This window comes from Equus asinus, chromosome 1 (genome assembly GCF_041296235.1).
Source record: "Equus asinus isolate D_3611 breed Donkey chromosome 1, EquAss-T2T_v2, whole genome shotgun sequence".
Taxonomy (NCBI): Eukaryota; Metazoa; Chordata; class Mammalia; order Perissodactyla; family Equidae; genus Equus; species Equus asinus.
In genome coordinates this window covers 169,924,287-169,948,311 of record NC_091790.1, presented here as the reverse complement: position 1 = coordinate 169,948,311, position 24,025 = coordinate 169,924,287, and the positions used below count along the sequence as shown (strand labels likewise).

The window sequence follows — 24,025 nt, the reverse complement described above, 5'->3', positions numbered from 1 at the left end:
AGAATGAGGAAAAGTAAAAAGGCAGAAATTTTCACCTATCAAATAGGAAATTGTCAGATGTCTAAAAGTAACTACGTGTAGAAGCGTATTAGAAACCAGAAACCAAAGTACTAGGAAAAAACCTAAAGGCTGAAATGCTTCCTGGGATGGGCCTGAGAAATGGGAAAGAATGGAGCAGGGAGCTCTTTTCCTTATAAGACTTGAAATACTATTAAAGTATGTATACATATCACTTCAATAAAAACTCATTTTTATTTAAAAATATGTAGGCATATATGAAATTTAAAATCTAGAAAAAAACACCATGCAATCTCTTTCCTGTGAGTTCTAACCTACTTGGATATGACTAAGTGACAACTGGGGAACCCAAGTTCTAGATTCCCAATGAATTTTCCACTGCACTGCATCTGAGGATAGAACTCACACTCCCAGCAGGGACTCTATAGCCAGCCAATGATTTTCAACTAGAGGGCACATCAGACCTTCCAGCTGCTGTTGGGGAAGGGGGAGAGGAAGAACGCTAGCTTGGAAAAAAACACCTCTGGTGATTTTGGTACTTCTCTACAGTGTACAAGCTTCTCCAACCCTCATGCCTCTTATCACTGTTTTCTGCACTAACGTCAAAGAAATAAGTCTATGAATTCTAAACTGCAGATGTTGCCTGTGCAATGTCATTTTCATATAGTTTAACAATAAAATCCGAATACATTTTCAAAATGCATTTCATAAAGTGAAAAATCACCTCACATGGGTATCCAAGCAGCAGTAGTCTTAAAAGTCATTAGCTGGAATCCCAATGATACATTGCTTCATTTTTTTCATCTATTTTCATGTTTCCAAATATACAAAAGTACGTTTTGTCTCACTCTCTCCCTACCTGGCTTGGTCATTTTGAGCTCTGTACCTCAAACCTATAAATACTGTTTATTCTATTAGAAAAGAAGCACTTTTAGTGTGAAAAGATTTTTATTTCAAAATAAAGAGTACAAGGTCTTACACAGCAGATAAAACTAGTGTTACTGCCCTCAGAGGTCAAGGTTAGCACCCTTTCTGGCATATGCTAACTCATCATGAACTCCCAATAGCTGGACTGCACTTAAGCGCAGCTGTAAGGTCTCACGGTACGATTCCCTTTGTTGATCCCAGTGACAAAATTAAAATTATTAGGTTTCATTTGAAATTAAAAATATAGCAGCATTTCCAGAAGAACCATCTCCCAAAATTGTATCCAAAACTCATTTGTCTAAGATTTTAAGTTAAATACCTTGTATATCTATATTATTACAATCAATATTTCTGACAACTACAGCATAAGAAATTTTAACCTTGGCCAAGAGTTTTTTCTCTTCCTGAAATCATGTGAAATCTCCAATTTCTGCTCTCTTCATAACAGAAAATGACCAAACACTACAAATACTTTATTCATGTTTACAGATTATATTCAGAGACTATTCAATAATCAGAATTCACCATTTGCAACACTGTACATTAAATTATAAGTAATATAACCTCTGCTACAAAACCTATGTTGACCCAAGATAAAAACTGCCTCTAGAGTTTAAATACATTGAAAGTTACAAAAAAAAAAGGGAAAAAATTAGAAATTAGAAAGTAGTCTTCAAGTGCTGAAAATCTAGAAGAATTCTCCAACATCTGCTCTCTTATCTCGACATTTGCTTCGAGCTTTTGTTCGAGCTTTGAAGGCTGCAGAATTATATAAGTGCTAAAACAAAAGGAAAATATATGTGAGTCACCAAGGCTTAAGACATTCTCATAAAATTATAAAAAATTATAAATACAAATCACAAAGGAAAGAAATGAACTAATTCAGCCCTATAAATATTTTAAATGTTTATAAAACTCACACACAAAATGAACAAGTGGGAAAATTAACACATATAATAGTTAATGGCTAGCTATATTAAGAAAAGTACTAACCAAATACGTAAAATACCAAGAAAATACCAGTGAAAAAAATATATGAACATTTAATCTGATCAAGGAGAAGACAAATCATGGACTAATGTGAATAAAATGTCCAACCATACTGTAAACTAAAATAAGGAAAAATACAATGAGGTTCCATTTTAATACCAATTAAATTAACAAATTTTTAAAATTATAAAACTCAATGCTGTCAAATATGTGTGTATTAGCTACATGCTTTCACTCATTGCTGGAAACAATTAAAAATGATAGAACACCTCTAGAAGGTAATTTGGCAATACATATCCAAAAGTCATAATCCAGCCCCATACTCCCATGCAAGGATTTCTTCCAAAAAATAATTCAAAAGAGAAAGGTATGTAAGAATATTAATATTTACTAAAAACCCGACAATCAATTATGTGGCCATAAAAATGATTAAATTTAAAGATCCTATAAACATCTAATTAAGCACTTCATGCCCACTAAGATGGCTCTAATTTAAAATAAAAAAAAAAACAGAGAATAATAAGTGTTGGTAAGGATGTAGAAATTGGAACCCTCATACACCGCTGGTGGGAATATAAAAGGGTGCAGATGCTGTAGAAAAGAGTTTGATAGTTCCTTAAAAAGTTAAACATAAAATTACCATATGACCTAGCAATTCCAATTCCTAAGTATACACCTAAAAAAAGTGAAAACAGGTACTCTAACAAACACTTGTACACAAATGTTCGTAGTAGAACCATTCACAAGGGGGCAAAAAGTGGAAACAACCTAAATGTCCATCAATTGATGAATGGATAAACATGTGGTCTATCCGTAAAAGGGAATCTTAGCCACAAAAATGACTGCAGTACTGACACCTGCTACAATATGCAAGAACCTCAGCAACATTATGCTAGGTGAAGAAAGCCAGACACAAGAGGCCACATGTTAGATGATTCTATTTCTATGAAATACCCAGCACAGGTACATCCAGAGACAGAAAGCACATTAGTGGTTGCTAGCAGCCAGGGGGAGGAGGGAGATGGGGAGAGACTGCTTAATGGCTATAAATTTCCTTCTGACGTGATGAAATGTTTTGGAACTAGTTAAGAGGTGATGGTTGTACAACACTGTGAACATACTAAACATCACTGAATTGTACACTTTAAAATAGTTTATATTCTGTGAATTTTACTTCACTAAACAAATAAAAATGCAATTAAGGAATTTTGGAATGTTAAGTGAAAATAACATTATTTACTATTTAATGAGGCAAACTCTCTGAGCACTTCAGTTTCCTCATTTGTAAAATGAGTCTGGTACTCACTAAGCAGATTGTTATCTGGTACCAAAGAAGCACGGTGTAAATTTTTATTCCTAATTATAAAACTTCATAGAATAAAATAAAACAAAACGTGAAAACAGTTTCTATGTTAAGATAACAGAATTATGTGTAAAAAGTTTTCATTAAACTCCCCCACTAGAAGGGCAGTAAAGCTTCTACACTTGCAGTACAGCTATTCTATGATGGAATCATGAAGAAGTAAAACCCCACAGACGCTGCTGACTACTGGTCACCTGACGGAATCAAAGCTCTGGCTCTGCTTTTCCTTGGTGCATTCAGTTCTGCTGAAAACAAAATAAAACCTACCCTTTCAAAACGAGAAATCTTCATTGTTTTAAGCATTGCAGCATCAAGCATCACCGGGGGTCCAAGTTCAAATACATTGCGAAGAAATTCATTTGACTTAGGTAAAGGAAAAGATAACAGGCTCAGTATTAAGTATCAGCTCTTTTTTATTACATAAAGTAAAATCTGATTAGAAGTTATGTGGAGCTTATAAATATGAACTTAGGTCACTTATTTTCTGTTTCTCACAAGACCAAATTGTATTCCAATACCTTGAATCCAAGAAAGCTACGTCAAACGATTTGCTTTCATACAAAGATATCAATAGTGCTCCACTAGACATTCAATACAAAAAAAAGGTTCATATTTATTCAATTTTAATTTCAAAAATGAACTTACTGTTTTGTATCATCTGGAGAGCATTCTGTATATTTAACTAACTTCAAAAGCCAATTAAGCGAGCTACATTCAAAACCGTTCCCTAATTCAAAAGCAAACATATAGAAAGGAGGTCACCCACTCACCTGCAAGTGGTACTGCATCCCCGATCCAAGAACCTCCTTAAAGGTGTCATAGGTATGTTTTTTGACCCAACAATCAATATACATGCGTTCAGGACCAAATTTAACAGTTTCTGTTGGAAAATCCCGTTCCTAACCAACAGAAGAAACAAAATTATAAGAGGACCTAAAATGGCCTAAAGAGATCCTACATAAATACAGTTTCTAAATAGACATATACATGTGAAGATAAGTGGACAATATGGTTTAAATGGATACCTCCATCTCTGAATGTGAACAGAGTAAAAAGTACTAACCTATATAGAGTTGTGGTAGACTTTAAGGCACAACTTGGACTGGGGAAATATTAATGGCAAAACCATAGTGCTGTGAATGTTTTTAAATTTTGATAGCACTCAACAAACTTGAGAAAAGTCAGCTATGTGTACTGGTCTAGGACTGAGGGGTGGGATGAGGAGACAGAGAAGGTTGCAGGACAAGTCAGAAAGACAAAATGCCACGGCCAGCCCAGTGGCAGAGCAGTTAAGTTCGCACGTTCTGCTTCTCAGCAGCCCGGGGTTCACTGGTTCAGATCCTGGGTGTGGACATGGCATGGCTTAGCAAAAGCCATGCTGTGGTAGGCGTCTCATGTATAAAGTAGAGGAAGATGGGCATGGATGTTAGCTCAGGGCCAGTCTTCCTCAGCAAAAAGAGGAGGATTGGCAGTAGTTAGCTCAGGGCTAATCTTCCTCAAAAAAAAAAAAAGAAAAGAAAAAAAGAGAGAAATACAAAATGCCCCCAACAAGCCAGTGGTGGACCTGAGGGCCAGTAGGGATCTAGGAAAGGAAGAGAAGACAAATGGGTTAACAGACCAACCAAAAAGCAGAGGGCCAACAAGCAGAGGGCTCTGAGGGTCTAAGAACAGGCTTATGAAGAAAACGAGAGGTAATATCTCAGTTTAAGATTTCAGAGATGAAACAATTTTGCCAGAAGACAATTTCTAAAGCATAACTATGGGAGGTAGGCCCCAGTGAAATGGAAGTAAAGGCCACTGACACAAACATAGCATAGGACTTTCCAAATGGACAGAGAAGTCATCCAGAATGGTGACAGAATTTGAGATGAAAAAAAAATGGCTGTTCCATTCTTTGACGAATCATGAATATGGAAGACTAACAAGGAAGGGAACAGCTGATAGCAACAAAGATAGGAGAAAGAAGGGGACGGAGCTTGATGGGCGTAGGGACCACTCCAATCGCCTTCCCCACATCTACCGAGCCCCCTTTTCTTTCAGCAGACATAGCATACAATGTAGTAGTAAAGAATGAGAACTCTAGACTTACATGGGTGTGTTACTCACTGGCTTGTGACTTTGGCAAGTAATTTAACCTCTTTGGATCTGCCCCCTTGTCTATAAAATGTGGCTAATCTATACCTATATCACATAGGGTTATTAGAGGTGTAAGATAGAGCATGCGTGAAAAGCATATCCATTGCCTGATCTGTTACAGCAGCTCAAAAAAAAAGAGTAAGATTCTATAATTTAAGCCTTATTTCAGGAAACACTGAGACAGCAGGAAAGAACTCTCTATAGACTCATTTGCATCCTTACCTATTCCTGTCTCCTAAATCAGATAGACAGACTCTCCTCCCCAGTTCAAGGCTAATCATTATTCTTTAACCACATCATACTCCCAATCTTTCACTTCTATTCCAAATGCTCCTTTCTTCATTGGTTCCTTCTCGCATAAACTATCTTGAGCTTCTAAAACAAAACAAAATAACAAACTCTGCCACAATCTAAAGATCAACTCTCTTCCTCTTCCCATTACAGTACATTTTTTAAAAGAATAGTCAAGACACACTATCTCCACTTCTTCACTTCCTATTCTTTCCCGGGGAGATCACAAAGGTCTTTGCTTAAAGGTACTGAGGAGTAAGCAATAATTTACTATTCACAAAAAACACTATACTAAGTACATATGTGCTAAGCAAGCACCATTGCTTAAGCGATGGCAAATACACCAAGGTGAAATACATTTCCGTCATTATGACTCTTTCTGATTTTTTTAACTCAAAAATTATACATTAGAATTAAATTTTCCCTTGTTTAAAAAAAAAGTCTTCATTTATGTTGGTAAAAATCCACTGAGTCTTAAAATTAGGAAATTGTAAGTTCAATCAACAAAACGAGCCAGTTGTCAAGTACAGCATGAAACAATCCAATTTCAAAATGAGTAGCCAATACAGCATCAAGAGGCCTACCTCCACCGCCCTCAGGATGTCTCTGAACACCGATCGCTGCTTTCTCTTGTCCACTTTGGCCCGGTGCTTATTTCCATCTGTAGCCAAAGCCCTAAGTATCTGAGTCAAAGATTCCATGTCTTCGTAAAAAAAGTCCTGCTCAGGAAAAAACAATTTGGTTTACTTTTTTATTTTTTTTTTCCCCCAACCGCTTCTAGAGCTAACAAAGAACAGTCCACCTTGGAAACTATCCAGCAGCACTGCACAGAGCAGGATAAATCTTTGAGCTGTTTAGAGACCTTGGCACACACGCATACATAATCACATTTATATTATCATGCAAAAATTTAATCCAGAAATGCTGACTATAAGATGATATACTTTCACCAAACAATTAAATTCCCCTTCCAAGTATATCCAGATGCAGTCAACAAATGCTTATTGTGCTCCTACTGTATTCAAGACATTACTGAAATTTCAAAGAAGTTCAGTGCAAGTCAGATACGCATACATCAATATATCTTCTATTATTTGGCTCCCCAAAGCACACATTCCCAGAATTCCAAACATTCTAATTCCAAAAGTACAAGCTATTAGTAATGCTTTTTAAAGTAACTAATTTCTAATTTACTGGCCATATTTCAAATAAGCAATAAAGCATTTACATCAGGCGCACAAATTGGGTGATTAAATTATTTAAGGTAGGGAGATTTTTAAATCCCTTTTGGAGGAAAGCCACAAAATACATTACTGTTTGCTATTACCTTGAGTTGACTATGGGCTTCTTGTAACAGTTTAAGTGGCTATATTTTCATGAAGTTTCTTTATTTTGGGTACTTTTATTCCCTAACTACATTTGACAACCATATTAAAAACTAAAAGTGATTCAAAGTTATTTAGCTGACCAAAACTAAAGTAGACACTTATAGAAGCCAGAAGGTTGAACAACTTCCAATTCTAGGTATTAGTGCCTGTTTAACATTTTTTGCACTAGTGGTAATAATCATCTAACTTATTCTATTAAAATAAGCAGCTCTTATTCTGGGCATTCTTCAAATTTTATATATAACTGTTTAATCTCAAAAAATATAAATGTATTTTTTTAATGTCTAAAATAAAAAAGATTATTATACTTGTGGAAAATAAGCTTGAAATTAACACAACAGATATTCTAACTTCAAATACACAAATATTTCCTTACTGTCAATATTTTACATTGTTTATTATTAATTGTCCTAATGAATGTTTTCTTTAAATGTTCCAATTCAACCTCCTATGTCTGAGTTAGCTGGAGACAACCCTCTTTAAGATTTGCATCTAGAATAGCAATTATCAAAGCTGATAAGGTACGTAAAACAGATCAAAGTTATGTTGATCTCTATATTTAAATTCCAATCAATCTGATTCCATCATAACAGGATGGGAAGAGTTGTACTTGTAGAAACAAGTACATTCAAGCACTGGCAGTTTCCTACTCGTTTCATTGGCTACTTGTTCTTTTACAAAAAAAAAAAAGTATGGAAGATTTAAAAATACATGTGGACAAATAAACCAAAAATTAAGAAAACTCTACACATTACCTTAATTTGTTCTAAGAACTGGGAACCACTGCCAATGGTTCTCAACAATCTTACCTCCCAGGGAACATTTGGCTATGTCTGGAGACAGTTTTTGGTTGTCACATCCAGGGTAGAAGTTGCTACTGGCATCTAGTGGGTACGTGGCCAGGGATGCTGCTAAACACCCTAAAATGCACAAGACAGCGCCCCTTTCCAACAACAAAAAATTATCCAGACCAGTATATCAACAGTCCTGAGGCTGAGAAATCTGCTCTAAGTGAGCTCAGCAATCAATAAAACTCAATGTAGTTTTATAGTCTGAATCACTGAATTCAACACAGCACCAACTTGGAAAAATGTTAATATCTTAGAGAAATGTCTCCATAAAATGAGCAGTGCATTAAAAAGAAAGAAAATGTAAATATAACAAAAATAGTCCATAAATAGCATCCAAAAGCAATTTATTGGAGTCTAGGATAACCTATAGTTGGGTGCTGCAAAACGACACTTTGGTCAAGCACAGGCCACACGTATGACGGTGGTCCCATAGGTTAATACCGTACAGCACAGGCTATACCATCTAGGCTTGCGTAAGTACACTTTATGATGTTCACACAACAATGACACTGCCTGATAACACATTTCTCAGAACGCATCCCCCTAGCTAAGCAATGTATGACTGTACAACTGTACTCAGAAGACCTGCACACTCAGGGACAAATAGAGAAGGGCCCCTGGAGGTACAAACACATCTTAACTCTTATCAAAAATAAAAAGAAAATAAGCATTATCACACAAGATGCATGTTTGTTTGTCTGTCTGTGTGTGTCTCTCTCTCTCCTACAGCACTTCCCCTGTCAGGTTAGGTGGGAGATGGAATAGGGAGAATTAGAGAAGGTCAGACTGTACTGTATTTTGGTCTATCTTCCTGAGTAAACACATCATGTGGCCCCAAGATCTGTAATTCTGCCTACTAGATAGGCTTTGTCTTATTTTAATTCACCCAAGAGAGCTCCTAAAAAGCTACTACTAGAATACTGCCAAAGAGCGGGGTAATACTCAATTCAATTAACAATTAGTCATGCACTGCCTTAACAACATTTTGGTCAATGACAGACCACATATACGATGGTAGTCCCCTGAGATAATAGCACACAGCTTAGGTGTGTAGTAAGCTATACCATCTAGGTTTGTAGGGGAGGAAGAAATTTTCTTCTACCCTTCTAGGTTCTTCTGACTGATCTAAGAATTAAATTGACACGTGATAGATTAACAGGAGAAAAACAACAGTTTAATGTATACATGGGAGAAACCCAAGAAAATCGAGTTAACTCTCCAAAATAGCCAAAGCCCTCACTTTAAATACCATTCTCAGCTAACGACAAAAAGAAAATGTCGGGGGTGAGAAGAGTCGGGGACTTCAAGAGGAGGGAAGGCAATTCACAGGCAAGCAAAAAGGAGCAGATGTTTGGCCACTCAGAAACAGAACACAGAGGGGAGCCAAACAAACAGGCTCTGCTAGGTTCTTCCCTGCCTACCACCTAGTTTATGTTATGGTAAGGTGATATGTCACTTCCTAAGACAGGTTTTTTATCTGAATTCTTTCAGGCAGTTCAGGGGGAGGTAACAAGAAAAACTTTGAGTCTTTTGTTCCTTAAAAATAATCAGCCTAGGCCCTGTGGCCAAGTGGTTAAGTTTGCAGGCTTTGCTTCAGCGGCCCAGGGTTTCACAGATTCGAATCCTGGGCACGGACATGGCACTGCTCATCATGCTATGCTGAGGCAGCATCCCCCGTACCACACCTAGAAGGACCCACAACTAAAATATATGCAACTATGTACTAGGGGGCTTTGGGGAGAAAAAGGAAAAATAAAATCTTTAAAAAAATAAATAAATAAAAACAATCAGCCTAGGGGCCAGCCCAGTGGCGTAGTAGTTAAGTTCGTGTGCTCCACTTCAGCAGCCAAGGTTCACAGGTTTGGATCCTGGGCGTGGACCTACACACCACTTATCAAACCATGTTGTGGCAGTGTCCCATATACAAAATAGAGAACTGGCACAGATGCTAGCTCAGGGACAATCTTCCTCGTGCAAAAAGAGGAAGATTGGCAAAAGACGTTAGCTCAGGGGCAATCTTCCTCATGAAAAAGGAAATAAATAAATAAAAATAATCAGCCTAAAATAATCCTCACGTTAAAGAGACACATTGTGAGGGGGCAAATTTTGATCCCTTCAGTACATTCTATGATGTTTGCATGACGAAATCCCCTAAGCACACATTTCTCAGAACATATCCCCATTGTTAAGCAACACATGACTGTACAGTAACAGCTACTATTTATACTGTACCCGCCATGCATTCTCAACAACCCTACGAGGTAGTTACTATTACTTTCTCCATTTTAAAGATAAGGATACTAAGGAATAAGAAGTCACCCAACATCACCCAACTAGTAAGGGCAGAAGAGAGATCTGAACTTAGGCAGTGCGGCTACAGAGTGTACTCTTATCTACTTGGTTATATGGCAAACACGCCTAGTAAACTAAGAGAGCTCTCAAGGATTACTAATTCCTCGGGTTAACTTTGAACAAATAGCTTTTACTAATATTTCACCAACTCATTCCTAAAAACTCAACCTAAAAGTCAGCTCTTCAGAAGTTTTTTTCTAAGTCTCCCAGGCAGAATTCATCATACTGCTAGATTTCCAGGTTAATAACATCACAAAATAATTATGTTAGCAAAAGGCTCCAAATAATTCAATGCCACGTTTGCTACAAACTCTAATTTTAATCAACCTATGTATTCATCAACACCTGATTTAATCGCCACCACCACCACCACACACTCACTCCTTTCAAAAAGTTTATTTACTCAACAAAAACAGCAAACAAAACACTAGGTTCCGTTTTTATAACCAGGTTCATTTTTATCCTTGTCAAGAACTTAGGTCAAATTTAACACGTTTGGATGAGTTCTCCTGACTATCTCATGTAATTTATTAAGCCAGAGAACATAAGATATGTGGGTGGTAACATATTTATGTTTACACAAATTTAAACAAGCAAATTCAACATGCATAATTTAAACTGCATTTAAACACAGGCCTAGAATGGAATGTGATGGACTAAAGCAACCCACAACATGTATTAATCCTATCTGAAATTATTCACTGTCAAATAACTTCTTTAATAGCACAAAAAGTTTCATTCTGGAAATACAATCTTTCTCCTTAAATTAAAAAGCACCTAGTAAATAACCCAAGGTTCACAATAGAGGTCACAAACCAGGGTAACCAAATGCCTGAGAGGTCTCCTAGAACACAGGACTTTCAGTCCTAAACCTGGAACACTAGCAGGACAGCAGGTTACCTATCACAAACTCAAAAAGCCAAATGGTGGTAATGAATATCCAGGAGCACTGAACACAATGAACAACTGCTAAGCACATCTCATCTAAAGGGCCATATTTACTTCTGTCTTTGACCTAGAGAAATTAAACGATGACTAAATTCATCTGATCCCAAATCTATGCCGACTTAATAATTCATCCATTTGTCTGACATTTATTATAAAGCATCCATGCCTGAATTACCTTCATGTGTCCCTTGGCTGAGAAAACCAAGTACCTTCACAGAAACTATACTAGACACAACTCTCTCCATGGGTAGTAGAGTGCATCCCTAAACTTCAGTTTTATACAGAGCAACAATTAAGTGTAATGAACTTCACTCAAATGTTGCTCTAACCAGCCCTTATTGGTTTATGTTCTAAAAAGTATTACAACACCACTGCCAAGAAGCAGGGCAATTAATCACTTGGTTCTCAAGCTGGCCATGCTCCAAAGTTATCACCCAATTCCTAACTGTGAAGGTAATGAAAGAACAATGGTACTTGTGACACAAGCTTTTTCCTCTACTCATCAGATACTTACACTATCCATTCCTCTGGCCAATTCAAAGAGAAGTGCCAAAGATTCACCAGCAGCTATTCTCATGTTTACATCATCAGAAGAGAGGAGGCTTGGAAGTTTATGGAAATGCCTAGAAAATAGTTAGTCATTACTATGTGAACACAACGATGTCAAGAAATGTTTTTATAAAATGTGAAACTAAACATACATACATCTCAAGCTTTTTCTTCACTTCATTAATTGGGCATATGGTCAGTAATAATGTCCATGCGAGAAGTGAGCTAATATGAAGCACTGTATTAGGGGTGCTGCAAACAACATTAGTATTTTTCTCTTTGAGATAGGACTTGGTGAAGATATTTTCCAAACATTCCAGAGTTGAATACAGCTCCTAATATATGAATAAGATAAGGATATGAAATTACCCTCTTAAATTAGAAATGTGCAAATAACTAGAGTCAAAGGTCTTCTACTTACAGTAATGTCATCTGTGGCAATAAAAGAGCAAACACCAAAGCAAGTTGCGCACTAAAAAAAAAAGCAAATTCAGATATTAATGTTTGTCATTTTCTTATTAATTTATATCTTGCTGCTTCTACAGTTCAATGTGAAAATTTTCTCAACTACATAACTACATTAGGTCCCAAGCATAGTATAAAAAGAGAGAGGGAACATAGGATCAAGACTCAAGGGAAGTGGGTCTTAGCACACACTCTGCTACCAAAATCAGAGTACAACTTTAGGAAAGTTATTCCATTTCTCTCGGGTCTGCCTTCATTAACCTAGCAGATCATTTCAAACTTCAACTCCAACTCAAAGTCAGAAATTAAGTTTGGACATTTGTGATGAAGAAACCTATTCTATTAAAAGTCTTTAAAACACATTAAGTTTGCCATAGGTTTTTAAGCTTTTAAAACCACTTACAGTTTATGCATTGCTTAACGACAGGGATATGTTCTGAGAAATGTGTCACTGGTGCTTTCGTCACTGTGCGATCATCATAGAGCATACTTACACAAACCTAGATGGTATAGCCTACTGCACACCTAGGCTATATGGTACTACCCTAATGGGACAACTACCATATATGTAGCCCGTCATCAACCAAAACGCCATTATGCAGCGCATGACTGTATATTCATTTGCTTACACGTAAACTCTACTATGACAATTCCCCAAAAAAATTAGCTTCCAAAAAATGAGCAAACAGGAGGAGAAATCTCATAAAATTTAAATAACTGTTCTCAAACTTTCCACCTAAAGAAGGATCTCATTAACTCAGATTTTACTTATTTTGGAATATGTTGAAAAGAAGTCAGGAATCCTTTTGTTGGGGGGAAAAAAGCTAAACAAGTGGGTACACTACAAGTTTATCAAGGTAAAGCTTACCTAATGAAATCGACTCAAGACAATATTTATACGCAAATAATCTGCTTGCAATATAAACAGAAAAACATCGATTTTCAGAACACTACTCTTAACAAATTAATCATATAAAAATTTGTGACATTTTATTATTCTCCATTTCCCTTTTCTCTATATGTTGTCACTAAAAATTCCTTCATGGTGTTCCAAGTACCCCTAAAACTTAAGTCTTTAAAGTCACCATTCACATGCCCAAGTTTCAGCTCGTCCTGTTCCGGTACTGTGAGGACACCTGCGATATTAATCTGCTTGGTGTCACTATTTTATGTTATTTCATCCTGGTAAAAATCAGACATTGTTAAAATTAAAAAGCAGTCTAAGCATTATTCTCAGTAAAGGAAAATTTCAATCTGTATCTCTTCTTTCTCCTAAGTAAGCAGCAGAAGCAAGACCACATTTCTCCTTTTGATTATTCTAAGAGAAATGGTAGATTAAAAATTACAACTGCCTACATTTAATAAAGATTCTTCTGCTAATATGCAGAAGGCCGCTAAGTTTTTTAAAAAAAATTCATAGCAAGAGTAAGTACGAAGAAAAAGGCTTTGAAGAACATGCCTTTAAATGACCACAACAAATTCACACACAACCAAAATTAAATGATCGCTCCAAATATCTAACAGTGTTTTCTGTCGAACATTTTAAATACCCCTAAAGTTGCATGAAACTACCCAAAAAGGGGGGGGAAAGAAAGGTAAATAGCAAAATCTTAATTAGATACTTTAGGATTACTAACTACTGGAGGGCAGAGATTCCTATGAAGTCACCAAACTCCTACTTCTTTGCCTCCAGGGGAAACAGCCAGACAGGGGAAGCTGTATTCCATGCAGGCGGTTAGACCAAGAAACTCGCTGCAGAAGAGATGTGCCTCTGTCCTCTCGCCTTCCCACCTAGCTACCACAGCTGCCATTTGGAGAGGGCGTAGAAGTAGGGCAGAGCTGCAGGACGGATGCCTAGGGACCCTGCCAACTTGTTGTAATGGAAAGTGATACGAACGAGAAATAAACTTTTATCAAGGATTCAGGGTTTATCTGATATAAAGATTAACATCATTTGCCTTAAGTAATACTAATGAGGAAGCTAATTTGAATAATCAGTATTAAAAAGTTTCAAACTTGAACTGGTTCTCTTGTTAGGAAAACAGCTTTGAGATTCAAAACCACTAAGATTAAATTAAGATCCATTAAGACTCTTAAGATTCGTAAGCTCCATTAAGATTCACGCGCATGTGATCATTTAAACCACTTATTAGCACACCAAAGACAAACAACAAAAAAAGCCCAAAACCTACAATCTAAAGTCAAATGTTCTAAGGGGTAAATATGAATTAGAGAACGAAGCTTTTCCAAACCCCAAAACCAGATGAACATTTCACACATCAGAGTTTCCTACATCTACCAAATCCACCCATGTAAATTACAGCATTCAGCTTTTCATAAGGACTTGTAGGCCACAGCTGCCAAAAGTTTCTAAAACACCCAATAAAAAGTAACCAAACAATAAATGTTGTCTAGACCATATCTTTAAGTTCCAATCAAAATTATCCTTCAGTCACCCTAAATAACTCAACACAATATTGTATTTCCTATCAGTACAGTCATGCACCATGTAACAGATGTTTCGGTCAACAACAGGCAGCATATGCAATAGTATAGCCTAGATGTGTAGACAGCTATACTATCTAGGTTTGTGTAAGTACACTCTATGATAATGTCCACACAACAAAACTGCCTAATGATGCATTTCTCAGAACATATCCCTGTCATTAAGCAACACATGACTGTATATGATCTTCAATTTCAAAGATGTAGACATTTGCTCCATCTGGGATGCTCTATGTAAGAAAACAATTGTCATATTGAGTCTGCTTGCTAAAACTAAAAGAGAAATGAGAGTAAAATGTTAATAAAAAGTCACTATTTAAAAAAATGCTGCTTTCCTAGATTATTCATCAGACTGTCTGGGTGTCATGCCTAGATAGATCTACAAATTTAAAAATCTTATACTTACAGTTTGCCTCGCCTGGATACTAGCTGTTCCATCACAAATTATTTTCTTCAAGATCGGTCCAAGAGTTTTTAAAACCTCTTCACTTTCAATTCCAGGGCCCAACTGAATACAAAGGACAGACGCTAACGCCGCAGCTGCACGCTGCTCATCACTTTTACCTATAAAAGAAGCCAAGATGCAACTATGACAAATTGTTTTCAGTAGACTTATTAAGGCAGCAATTTCCCAAATTTGTTTTGTTTAAAAACGGCATCTCCAACTTATGAAACCCATACTATGCTCCAGGCTTTCACATGAGCTATAAACCTAGTGAGGTTAACTCTGGAAACAGACCCTACTCAAATCCTAGATCCACCACTTTTTAACCAAATGATCTTCAATTATTCTTATTCTCAAACCAATTTCCTCATCTGTAAAATGGAGATTACACCTATCTTAAGAGATACTGTAACAGTTCAGCAAAATAATGTGTTTCAAGCCTTGTGTGACCTTCCAAATGCTTCATGTACTCGTAGAATAGTGCTCAAGTAGCCCTTGAATTAACCTCCCAAGCATTTCAGATGTACACAGCCCATGAGGTAAACTAAACCTTCAGGGTTCCCCCACAAAAATTTTTTTAAATAAATAAAGGATTGGGCCTGGGCTGGTGGCATAGTGGGTTAAGTTTGCATGCTCCACTTCAGTGGCCCAGGTTCGCAGGTTCAGATCCCAGGCGCAGACGTAGCACCGCTCATTAAGCCATGCTATGGCAGCATCCCATGTGAAACAGAGGAATATTGGCACAGACGTTTGCTCAGTGAGAATCTTCCTCAAGCAAAAAGAGGAAGACTGGCAACAGATGTTAGCTCAGGGCCAATCACCCTCACAATCAATCCATCAATCAACAAGAGATTAAAAACAAGGGCCTCTTGGGGCCGCCCTGTGGCCTAGTTGGGTGTGCTCCACTTTGGTGGCCCATGTTCACAGGTTCGGATCCTGGGCATGGACCTACACACTGCTCATCAAACCATGCTGTGGTGGCGTCCCACATACAAAATAGAGGAAGACTGGCACAGATGTTAGCTCAGGACGAATCTTCCTCAGCAAAACATAAATGAATAAAAATAAGGGATTCTTTAAAACTATAAAAACTACATTACTATCAAGGTAAATATAAATTAACTCTTTTGAGAATCATATATACCAAAGGGTCTGAATAAATTTTGAACTTCAGTTATTACCTGATAAATTAAAAATTTATAAAATATGCAGGTTGGAATGAATTTTTAAAGGTCATCTGGTCCAACTACCTTACAGGAAACAGGTTCAATGTAAACACCTTTAACAAAGCCATTCTAATATTTCAAAAAAGTTGGCTCTGCTGTCAATTATACTAACAAGTTATTTAACCTTAGACCAGTCTCATGTTTCCTAGGCCTTTCTTTACTCTGTACAATGAGAGAGGTAGACTAGATGAAAGATTTCAAAACAATCATTCCTGACAAAGCTTTCACCTCAGGCAAAAGGAGAAAAACAAGGACATAAAGCTAAGCTCGTTCAATTTAAAGGAGCATGTGTGCTTCCTACATTTTTAGTGTTAGAAATATTTTGTTAATAAAGTGATAATGATAGAACGTAATTATTGTCATAACGTTCTTACTTGGCAAATAATTAAGCTGATAGCCCAAAATCTTTTTAATTTTGGTGGTTCCTAAAACTAAAAAGTCTGGTAATACTAGACAATCTTTAAGGTTTCTTTTTTTTTTAGAAGTTCTATAATTATTAACAATATGAATTCCAGAATCTCTATTACAAGTTCTAGAATTCAAATATTCCAAGGATATCCTGAAAATGATGTCATCCACAGCTATGACTGATGTTTTAAATAAGTATAAGGGAAAATGAGGCAGATAATTATGATACTTTTCCAATTTTAGAAAAATAAAGTAGGATACTTTTTGTTGACATCTGACATACACTTTCAAGTCTTTCTTATATACAAAGAATGGCAATCACCTCTTCCGATACACCAAAGGATGACAATCTACTCCAATCCTTGCTAGTTTCAGGCTGTTTATTACCTAAACAAAAACAAAGCTTCCAACCAGTCTGATTTTGAGTCTTAATAAGCATGCTATATTCCTTGACAATTATAAAGTTTTAAGAGTGAGCCAGTCTTCTAGTGCCATTAACAAATGTTACTGCAAAGGAGCTAGCAAATTCCTTTTAGTTCTGTGCCTGTGACTCAAAAATAAGGACATTACCTTTTTTCAGGCAGCGTTCAATGCTATCAGTTAAAGTCATTCTTCTTTCCAGAACAAATTCATAAAGCATTTTTGAAGCCAGTGCATTTTTAATACCTTCAAGAGCTGCCTGTCTTATCTTCGCACTATTTAAAACAAAACGTAAGAGAAAGAGAATCCAGTTGAAGTGTACCACACGTCAATAACTTTTAAAAACTTAACCTATTTTCCTTTCAATTTTTTCTATTTAAAGATTTTTTTAATCTAACTGTCATCAAGCTCTAAACATTTTCCAATAATAATTTAATTTTCCTCTACAACTCACTTTATTACACAAAAGATTTTTAAGCTGCTATATACCACAGCATTTTTCTGCTTATTAGTTTAATAACCACAACTTTAAATGACCACATAGTATTTTATAGTTTCAATGTACAAGACATGTTCTCCTACATTACATATTTAAGTGAACTCACATTTGTTTTTAACACTACAAAAGTCTAGAGTTCATTGTTTGCATCTTCTGGACTTTTAAATTCCATATGTTTTAAGTCAGTTCTAGAGCTACTGTGAAGTAAGAAAATAATCTAGCTTTGATATTTTTCAGGCCTGTAACAAAATTAGAAGACAGAAGGCTTAATGCCAAGTTTAGTTGTCCTTCCTAGTTGAAGATTAAGTTTTAATTCAACAAACCCATTTCAATTATAATCAAATACAGTTATGTGCTATTATGCTAGAACAATGACTAATCTGAGTCAATTAATTTAATTCTAGTGGTATGTTCCTAACCACATTACAAGTCCAAAGAAACAAGAAACATTAAAACATCCAAAGTAAACAAATCAAGCTTTTGAAAAACATACTGTTAAGTTAGAGAACTGCACATATTTTATATATATGTAAGGCGGCTGATGGAATCACCCAGAACGAAGTGTTTCCAGTATTTCCTACCTCTTATCCAGCGTCAGGTCAATAAATCCCTTCAATTTGTACTCTAAGTCTTCTTGAGTTCCTTCCTCATCAAGGACTTCTGGTCCTAAGGAATAATTTAAACCAACCACCGTAATTTAAGTAGAAAAAAAGCAGATAAGGAACAGTATAGTATACCTCAGCTACAAGAATTCCTCCAACTGAACATCCTTTTTATCTAAAGCTGCAAATTAAAACTTAAAACTCATACCATCTTCAGCAAAACTGGAAGGATCACTGTAACCACTGCAATGGCTCATTGTTTCAATCGATGCATCCTCATCGCTAAAAGGTTGAACATTTCGATGCTGGCCACCTGTTAGGCAAAAGAAGGTGGAGGTGGATGATTTTGTTGCCATATATATAAATATTTAACTTAGGAATTTTTAAATTTACTTAAGAGAAATTCAGTAATAGAAACCCAAACTTATTTAAGAAAAAAGATCATATTACAAAAGAACACATTTAAATAGTCCTAAAATAAGTCAATTCACCTAACATGTATTTTAGAGCCCCAACTATTTACAATATACATCAAGTTCAGAAATATATCAATCATTTAACCTAAGGCACCAGTTTTTGATGATATAAAAACTAGTATTAGATGAAAAAACTACTTCCAAATCAAGATTTCAAATCACAAAGAAAATTAAAATAGATCCAAAAATAGAGTATGTCATAGAACACCATAAGACAAATATATTTTCCAACAAGAATGACTGGAAACTAGTAAACTTTACCTAGTGAATGGGTTAGTTCCTAGGTTATATATGTCTTATGTGAAGAGGAATTTTAAGAGATGGTAGTTTTAAAGATAACTTGAACTGAGAGAAAAAAAGGCTTAAAAGTGAAGCTTTGGCATTTGATATAGCATAAAAGCCAGTTAGATAAATTACCTTTAAAAAAAAGGTTCTGACATTTCCAACAGTTTAAAAAAATGTGTTACTGTTGTATCACTAATGTTGTGTTACTGTTGTTAGTAAAAGTGCTGTCACTAAAAAAAATACTCTCTTTTTTTTTTTTGGAGGAAGATTAGTCCTGAGCTAACATCCGCCACCAATCCTCTTTTTGCTGAGGAAAATGGGCCCTGAGCTAACATCTGTGCCCATCTTCCTCTACTTTATACGTGGGACACCTGCCACACAGTATGGCTTGACAAGCAGTGCATAGGTCCTCGCCCGGGATCCAAACCAGCGAACCCCAGGCTGCCAAAGCACGTGAACTTAAATACTGTGCCAACAGGCTGAGCGCCTCCTTTTTTTTAAATTAGAATCTTTCTTTCAACTTCACGTAACCTAAGGAATAAATCCATATTCCTAGTCACTGTCATTTCTGGCCAGTTTTTTTTTTTAATAGGAATTTCATATTAATAAAAAGATTGCCTAGTTATGAATTACACTGAGCACTGAGTTTAAAATAAGTCCCAAATTCTACTCCCAAAGTGACCTTGAGTTACCTCTGAGCCCACTGCCTTATCAGTAAAATCTAAGACTGCACCAAATATCACTAGGCCCCTATGTTCAAGAAATTCGTGACATTTACTATCTTAAAATAAGTTTTTTCTAAATCCTCTAAGTTTAAGCCTGTTGCTCTTGGTTTTTTTTTAAACACAGGTTGTGTTTTTATTTTAATCAAAACTGAAGAGAATTTAGCAGATTTTTAAATCAACACAGGAAGCAAGTGGGCTAACCAATTTGCTTGCTATCCTAAAGGGAATAAATGGTGCCAATCAAAGCAGTAAAGCATAAACAATAAGCAATGAAGCCAAGATCCCAAAACTTCTTAATCAGAGTGCTTAGGACAGAAATAAACAAAGATCTATGACATCATAGTCTATTTCTGGATCTATCTTCATTTGTTTTCATGACTTGAAGCCATGGCAATAGCTGAGAATCATTTGAGTAACTTTTACTAACATTTATTCACGAATCGATTTAAGGTTTTTATTTTTCATATTCAGCCTACTTCTAATCGGTCAAGAAGACTATGTCCTATGCAAGTCTTACTCAGCTCCCTTCTTTAAGTTTCAATGACTTCCCAAGACTCAAGAGAAAGAGAGATTTAAAAAAAAAAAAATCAAGGAAAAGAACCCTGTATAAACACCTGATATCTAGGTCAAACTCATCCACCTTGTGATCTCCAGTACCATTAATGAGGTGGCACTCTAGACACACACAGTCTTTATTTTTTAGAGGGATGGCTTACTGACAAGGTTTTGTTCTTTCCTAAAAATGCTCTCTTCAAATTAAGAGCTATGACAAGTATGCACACCTGTATAAGAGGTCAATTTGGTTAGCTTCCTAGAACCCTCCCCCAACTTAAAAAAATAAAGAATTTAAATAGAAAACTCATTAAAGAGACAGAGAGAAGTTAGTTATCTTTTGGTTGTGCATGTGAAGGTCTCATTTGAATCCCATTTCTTCTAGATGTCATTTAAAAATACCAATAAGGGAAGTGCAAGTTTGTCACAATTTTCTATCTCTTATACTCAACAACCATTTATTCATTTATTTAGTGAATAAGTAATACATTCACATGGAACCAAATTAAGGTTTTAAAAAAGTAAATCTCACCCACATACTCCACTTACCAGAGACAAGCAGTTAAGTTCTAGTGTAAATGTCAAAAGATATTCAAAGCATGTATAATTTTATAAACTAATCAAAGAATTCTTTTTCATTTGCTTACATATGCTAAAATTCATATATATACTTTACATAACCTTTTCTACTGAGAAAGAAAAGACAGCAGCAATAAGGCTGCGAATGAGCCTTAATGTAAAACTTCAAAGGCAATCCACCACTGCCTTCTGAGGTTATTCTCTAAGTACCAGAAAGGAATGAGGCTAGACTGGAAGCTTCAGAAGGGAATAGAGGTTTGTGATTCAAGGAGGTGATTAGTAACATTGTTACCATTTTCAAAACGACTTTAGCTACTGCTTCTCCATTATTTGCTTCATCAACAAAAGGTAAACTTAAAGAAGAATAAAATTACTAAGGTCCTTCTAGACAGAATACATGTTTACTTCAGATGAGGAAAAGCTGACGCAAAGGAAAGAGGTATCCTCAATTCACACAGAGCAACTAGATGCCACAACACACTAATTATGTACTTAACATCTCGATCAAGAATGAATTTCATGCATATCGAGAGCACTTGATCAAAATAAAGAGCGATATAAAGAAAACGAAAAAACCACCACTTATAACAATTCATTCCTATTGTCAATTATTAAATACTTAATACATGATTACAAGTTTTCGCGCTGCTATAAATATAGGAAAGCTTTTTAAAATGCCAGTTTCCAATTATCTTTAACAAGAAAACTGGCCTGTTGACTTTCTAATGTACAAAAGAATATCATTCTGGGGGGTACACTGGCAATGGTGTTGACAAATACCTAATGGCTACTAGTAGTTCCGACGTGATAATGTCTCAGGATATTCCAATATTTAACTTCAAAACTTCAACAAAACAATTACTAAATGAGATGATTTTACCTAGTTTACTGTAACACTCGATTAGAGTTTAGTGTCGGGTCTCGTAGAACTTTCCGCTTCAAGTCCTTTGTTCATAACCATATAGTTAGTAGCAGAGAATCATTAATTCAGTTCAGCACCTACCCATCCAGGAAAAGGTGCAACCTTGCAGTGAGGACACAAAAAACCTAACTTTTGGCCAACTGCAGCCTGAGCTCCTCACCACCCCCGCCTATCCCGGGCTCATGGCAGAGACTCTATAGAATGCAGCACAAAGGACAACGCGGTTTCTGCCCGGGGGAGTCGCCTCAACGGGTCACAGTGGAGCTGGGGGCTCGGGATTTCCGCAGGTGCCAGCCAGGAGTGGCAGCAGAGCCCAGGCTGAGACAGTGGCTCACAGTTTCCGATGCCTCCGCCCGGCCAGGTGGACACGCAGGATGGGCAAGGCGGCAGCTAAAGGGGATGCCACACCTGCGCCTTTGCGTCACCCCGGCCCTACCTCGCAAGGCCGAGGCCGCGTGACGCTAGAGCCGGTCCAAACCCACCGGACGTTTGGCATTCCCAAGAACTCCATGTTGGAGCCGGGAGGTCAAAGGCGACCAGTGACAGCACCGACACAACTCCGAGCTCTGCCCCACCCTCCGTCCGGGAGAGCTCTGGAGAGCAAGCACCGGCCTCTAACAAAAGTTCCTCTCAGGCCCCGCTCCCCGGCACCCCGACCGCGACTCCCTCTCAAGGCCAAGAACCCATTCGTCCCCATGGCCGGCGCCCAAGTCCGGCTCGCATGCCAGATCCACATCGCGCGAGGCACGGCCCGCAGCGCATGCTGGGAATTGTAGTTTACCAGGAAAGCCAGGATGCTCGCAGACGCAAACGTCTGGGGGAAAAAACTACAATTCCCGCGGTGCTCAAGACCAAAAGACTCGCTAGCCCGGCCGGCAACCGGGATGCCGGCGGCGAGGATACTCCCTTACCCGCTGTCGCCGCCGTCGCTGCAGCTGCCCCTGAGCCGCCTCCACCATTGCCACCGCGGTGGGGAGTGTTCCGTTTCTTATTCTTCGGCATCGTGGGACGCCCGGTGCCGCCTAAATTCGGAGCTTAGTGAGGATCAGCCGATGGAGCTGCACTTTTTACTCGTGCGTCTGTGCGGCAGGCGGCTGAAAGGCGAGTCTTCGGCTAACAAGAGAGGCGAGAAGCGGCGGGGGTAAGAGTGGGCGGTGGCGGCAGCAGAAATCCCCGTGAAGAGCTGTAATCGGAAACGATACATGTTTCTCTCTAGCGCGGGAGCTAAGGCGGGGCGGTCGAGGCCACGACGCCTTAAGTAGCAAGACTGTCGCCTGTCGTCACCATCTGTGGGCGTGGCTCGAACTCTCACTAGCCAATCCGCATAGGTCTCCCCACCCGAGTCCCACTTCGCGTGGCCCATGAATGCCGACTACCAATCCCATGCCGCAAGTCTTCCAGTCCCGCGCAGGGAGCGAATCTTCGGTGCCGCACTGAATTCTGGGAAATGTAGTAGGCCGCGGGGCGGGGGGAGTCGTCTCCCAGCTCCTCCCAGCAGGCCTTTCAGCGCGCTTCCTTCCTGCCTCCTAACCCCCTCCCCTGCCTCGGGGCGGCCCCGCCTTGGAATTGCCTGGGGTGGTCCCTGGTGATGAGCAACCCAGCGGGTATGCCCAATGACGACATCCAACTTCCAACTGGGAGCTACGCAATCGGCTTTGCTCATCTATCGGCGGAGGCTCGCGTTCTTCTCTTTAATCTTTCTCCTAGTTCCCTGCGGCCTCTGCCCTGGCCCAGCCATACCCCTCCTTGGGAACTTTTCCCTGGTTTTAGTTGTTGAATTAGTTTAGCGATCCTCTATAATATCTATAATTGAAGTGTGGTTCAGAGCTATGTGCCTCCCACCTCCAAAAAAAGTGTGCTTTAATCTACTTAGTCGTGCAGTTCGTGGATTTCTCCTATTCTAAACTAGAAATATCTGGCGATTCAGTGTCACAGTTTTCTATACAAGAATGTGTCCTTTGACAATTCTACCTGCCAATTAGGAGGTCAATCTGGGATAAGGTTGTTTTCTGAGAACTTAACAGCTGGTAAAACAAACATGAGCTATAAATACCAATCATCGCGGCGTTTTTTATTTTCCAAGGTCCTCCTAGATCTGTCGTC

The 24,025-nt window shown here is 37.8% G+C and overlaps 2 protein-coding genes across 2 annotated transcripts; both read right to left on the bottom strand.

Moving 5' to 3' along the window:
- Positions 1-947: 947 nt before the first annotated feature.
- IFRD1 (interferon related developmental regulator 1) lies at positions 948-22,972 on the bottom strand. The gene is made up of 12 exons (XM_014849983.3): positions 22,834-22,972; positions 18,592-18,696; positions 18,363-18,447; positions 17,433-17,557; positions 15,190-15,347; positions 12,235-12,285; positions 11,970-12,148; positions 11,779-11,887; positions 6,310-6,444; positions 4,069-4,197; positions 3,566-3,661; positions 948-1,723 (listed from the first exon to the last, which is right to left on the bottom strand). Exons 1-12 carry the CDS (start codon positions 22,922-22,924, stop codon positions 1,634-1,636), a joined length of 1,353 nt encoding a protein of 450 aa, XP_014705469.3. The 5' UTR covers positions 22,925-22,972; the 3' UTR covers positions 948-1,633.
- LOC139045519 (uncharacterized) lies at positions 22,968-23,126 on the bottom strand. The gene has a single exon (XM_070512045.1). The coding sequence runs from the start codon at positions 23,124-23,126 to the stop codon at positions 22,968-22,970; it is 159 nt and encodes a 52-aa protein (XP_070368146.1).
- Positions 23,127-24,025: the final 899 nt, after the last annotated feature.

Bases quoted from the DNA above. Each gene is read 5' to 3' on its own strand.
- IFRD1 (XM_014849983.3), bottom strand. From the start codon at position 22,924: ATGCCGAAGAATAAGAAACGGAACACTCCCCACCGCGGTGGCAATGGT. The intron at 18,448-18,591 runs GTATGAGTTTTA...ATTATTCCTTAG, and splicing joins TTCCAGTTTTGCTGAAGATG to GACCAGAAGTCCTTGATGAG. The intron at 17,558-18,362 runs GTAGGAAATACT...TGTTTTAAATAG, and splicing joins GACCTGACGCTGGATAAGAG to TGCGAAGATAAGACAGGCAG.
- LOC139045519 (XM_070512045.1), bottom strand. From the start codon at position 23,126: ATGTATCGTTTCCGATTACAGCTCTTCACGGGGATTTCTGCTGCCGCC.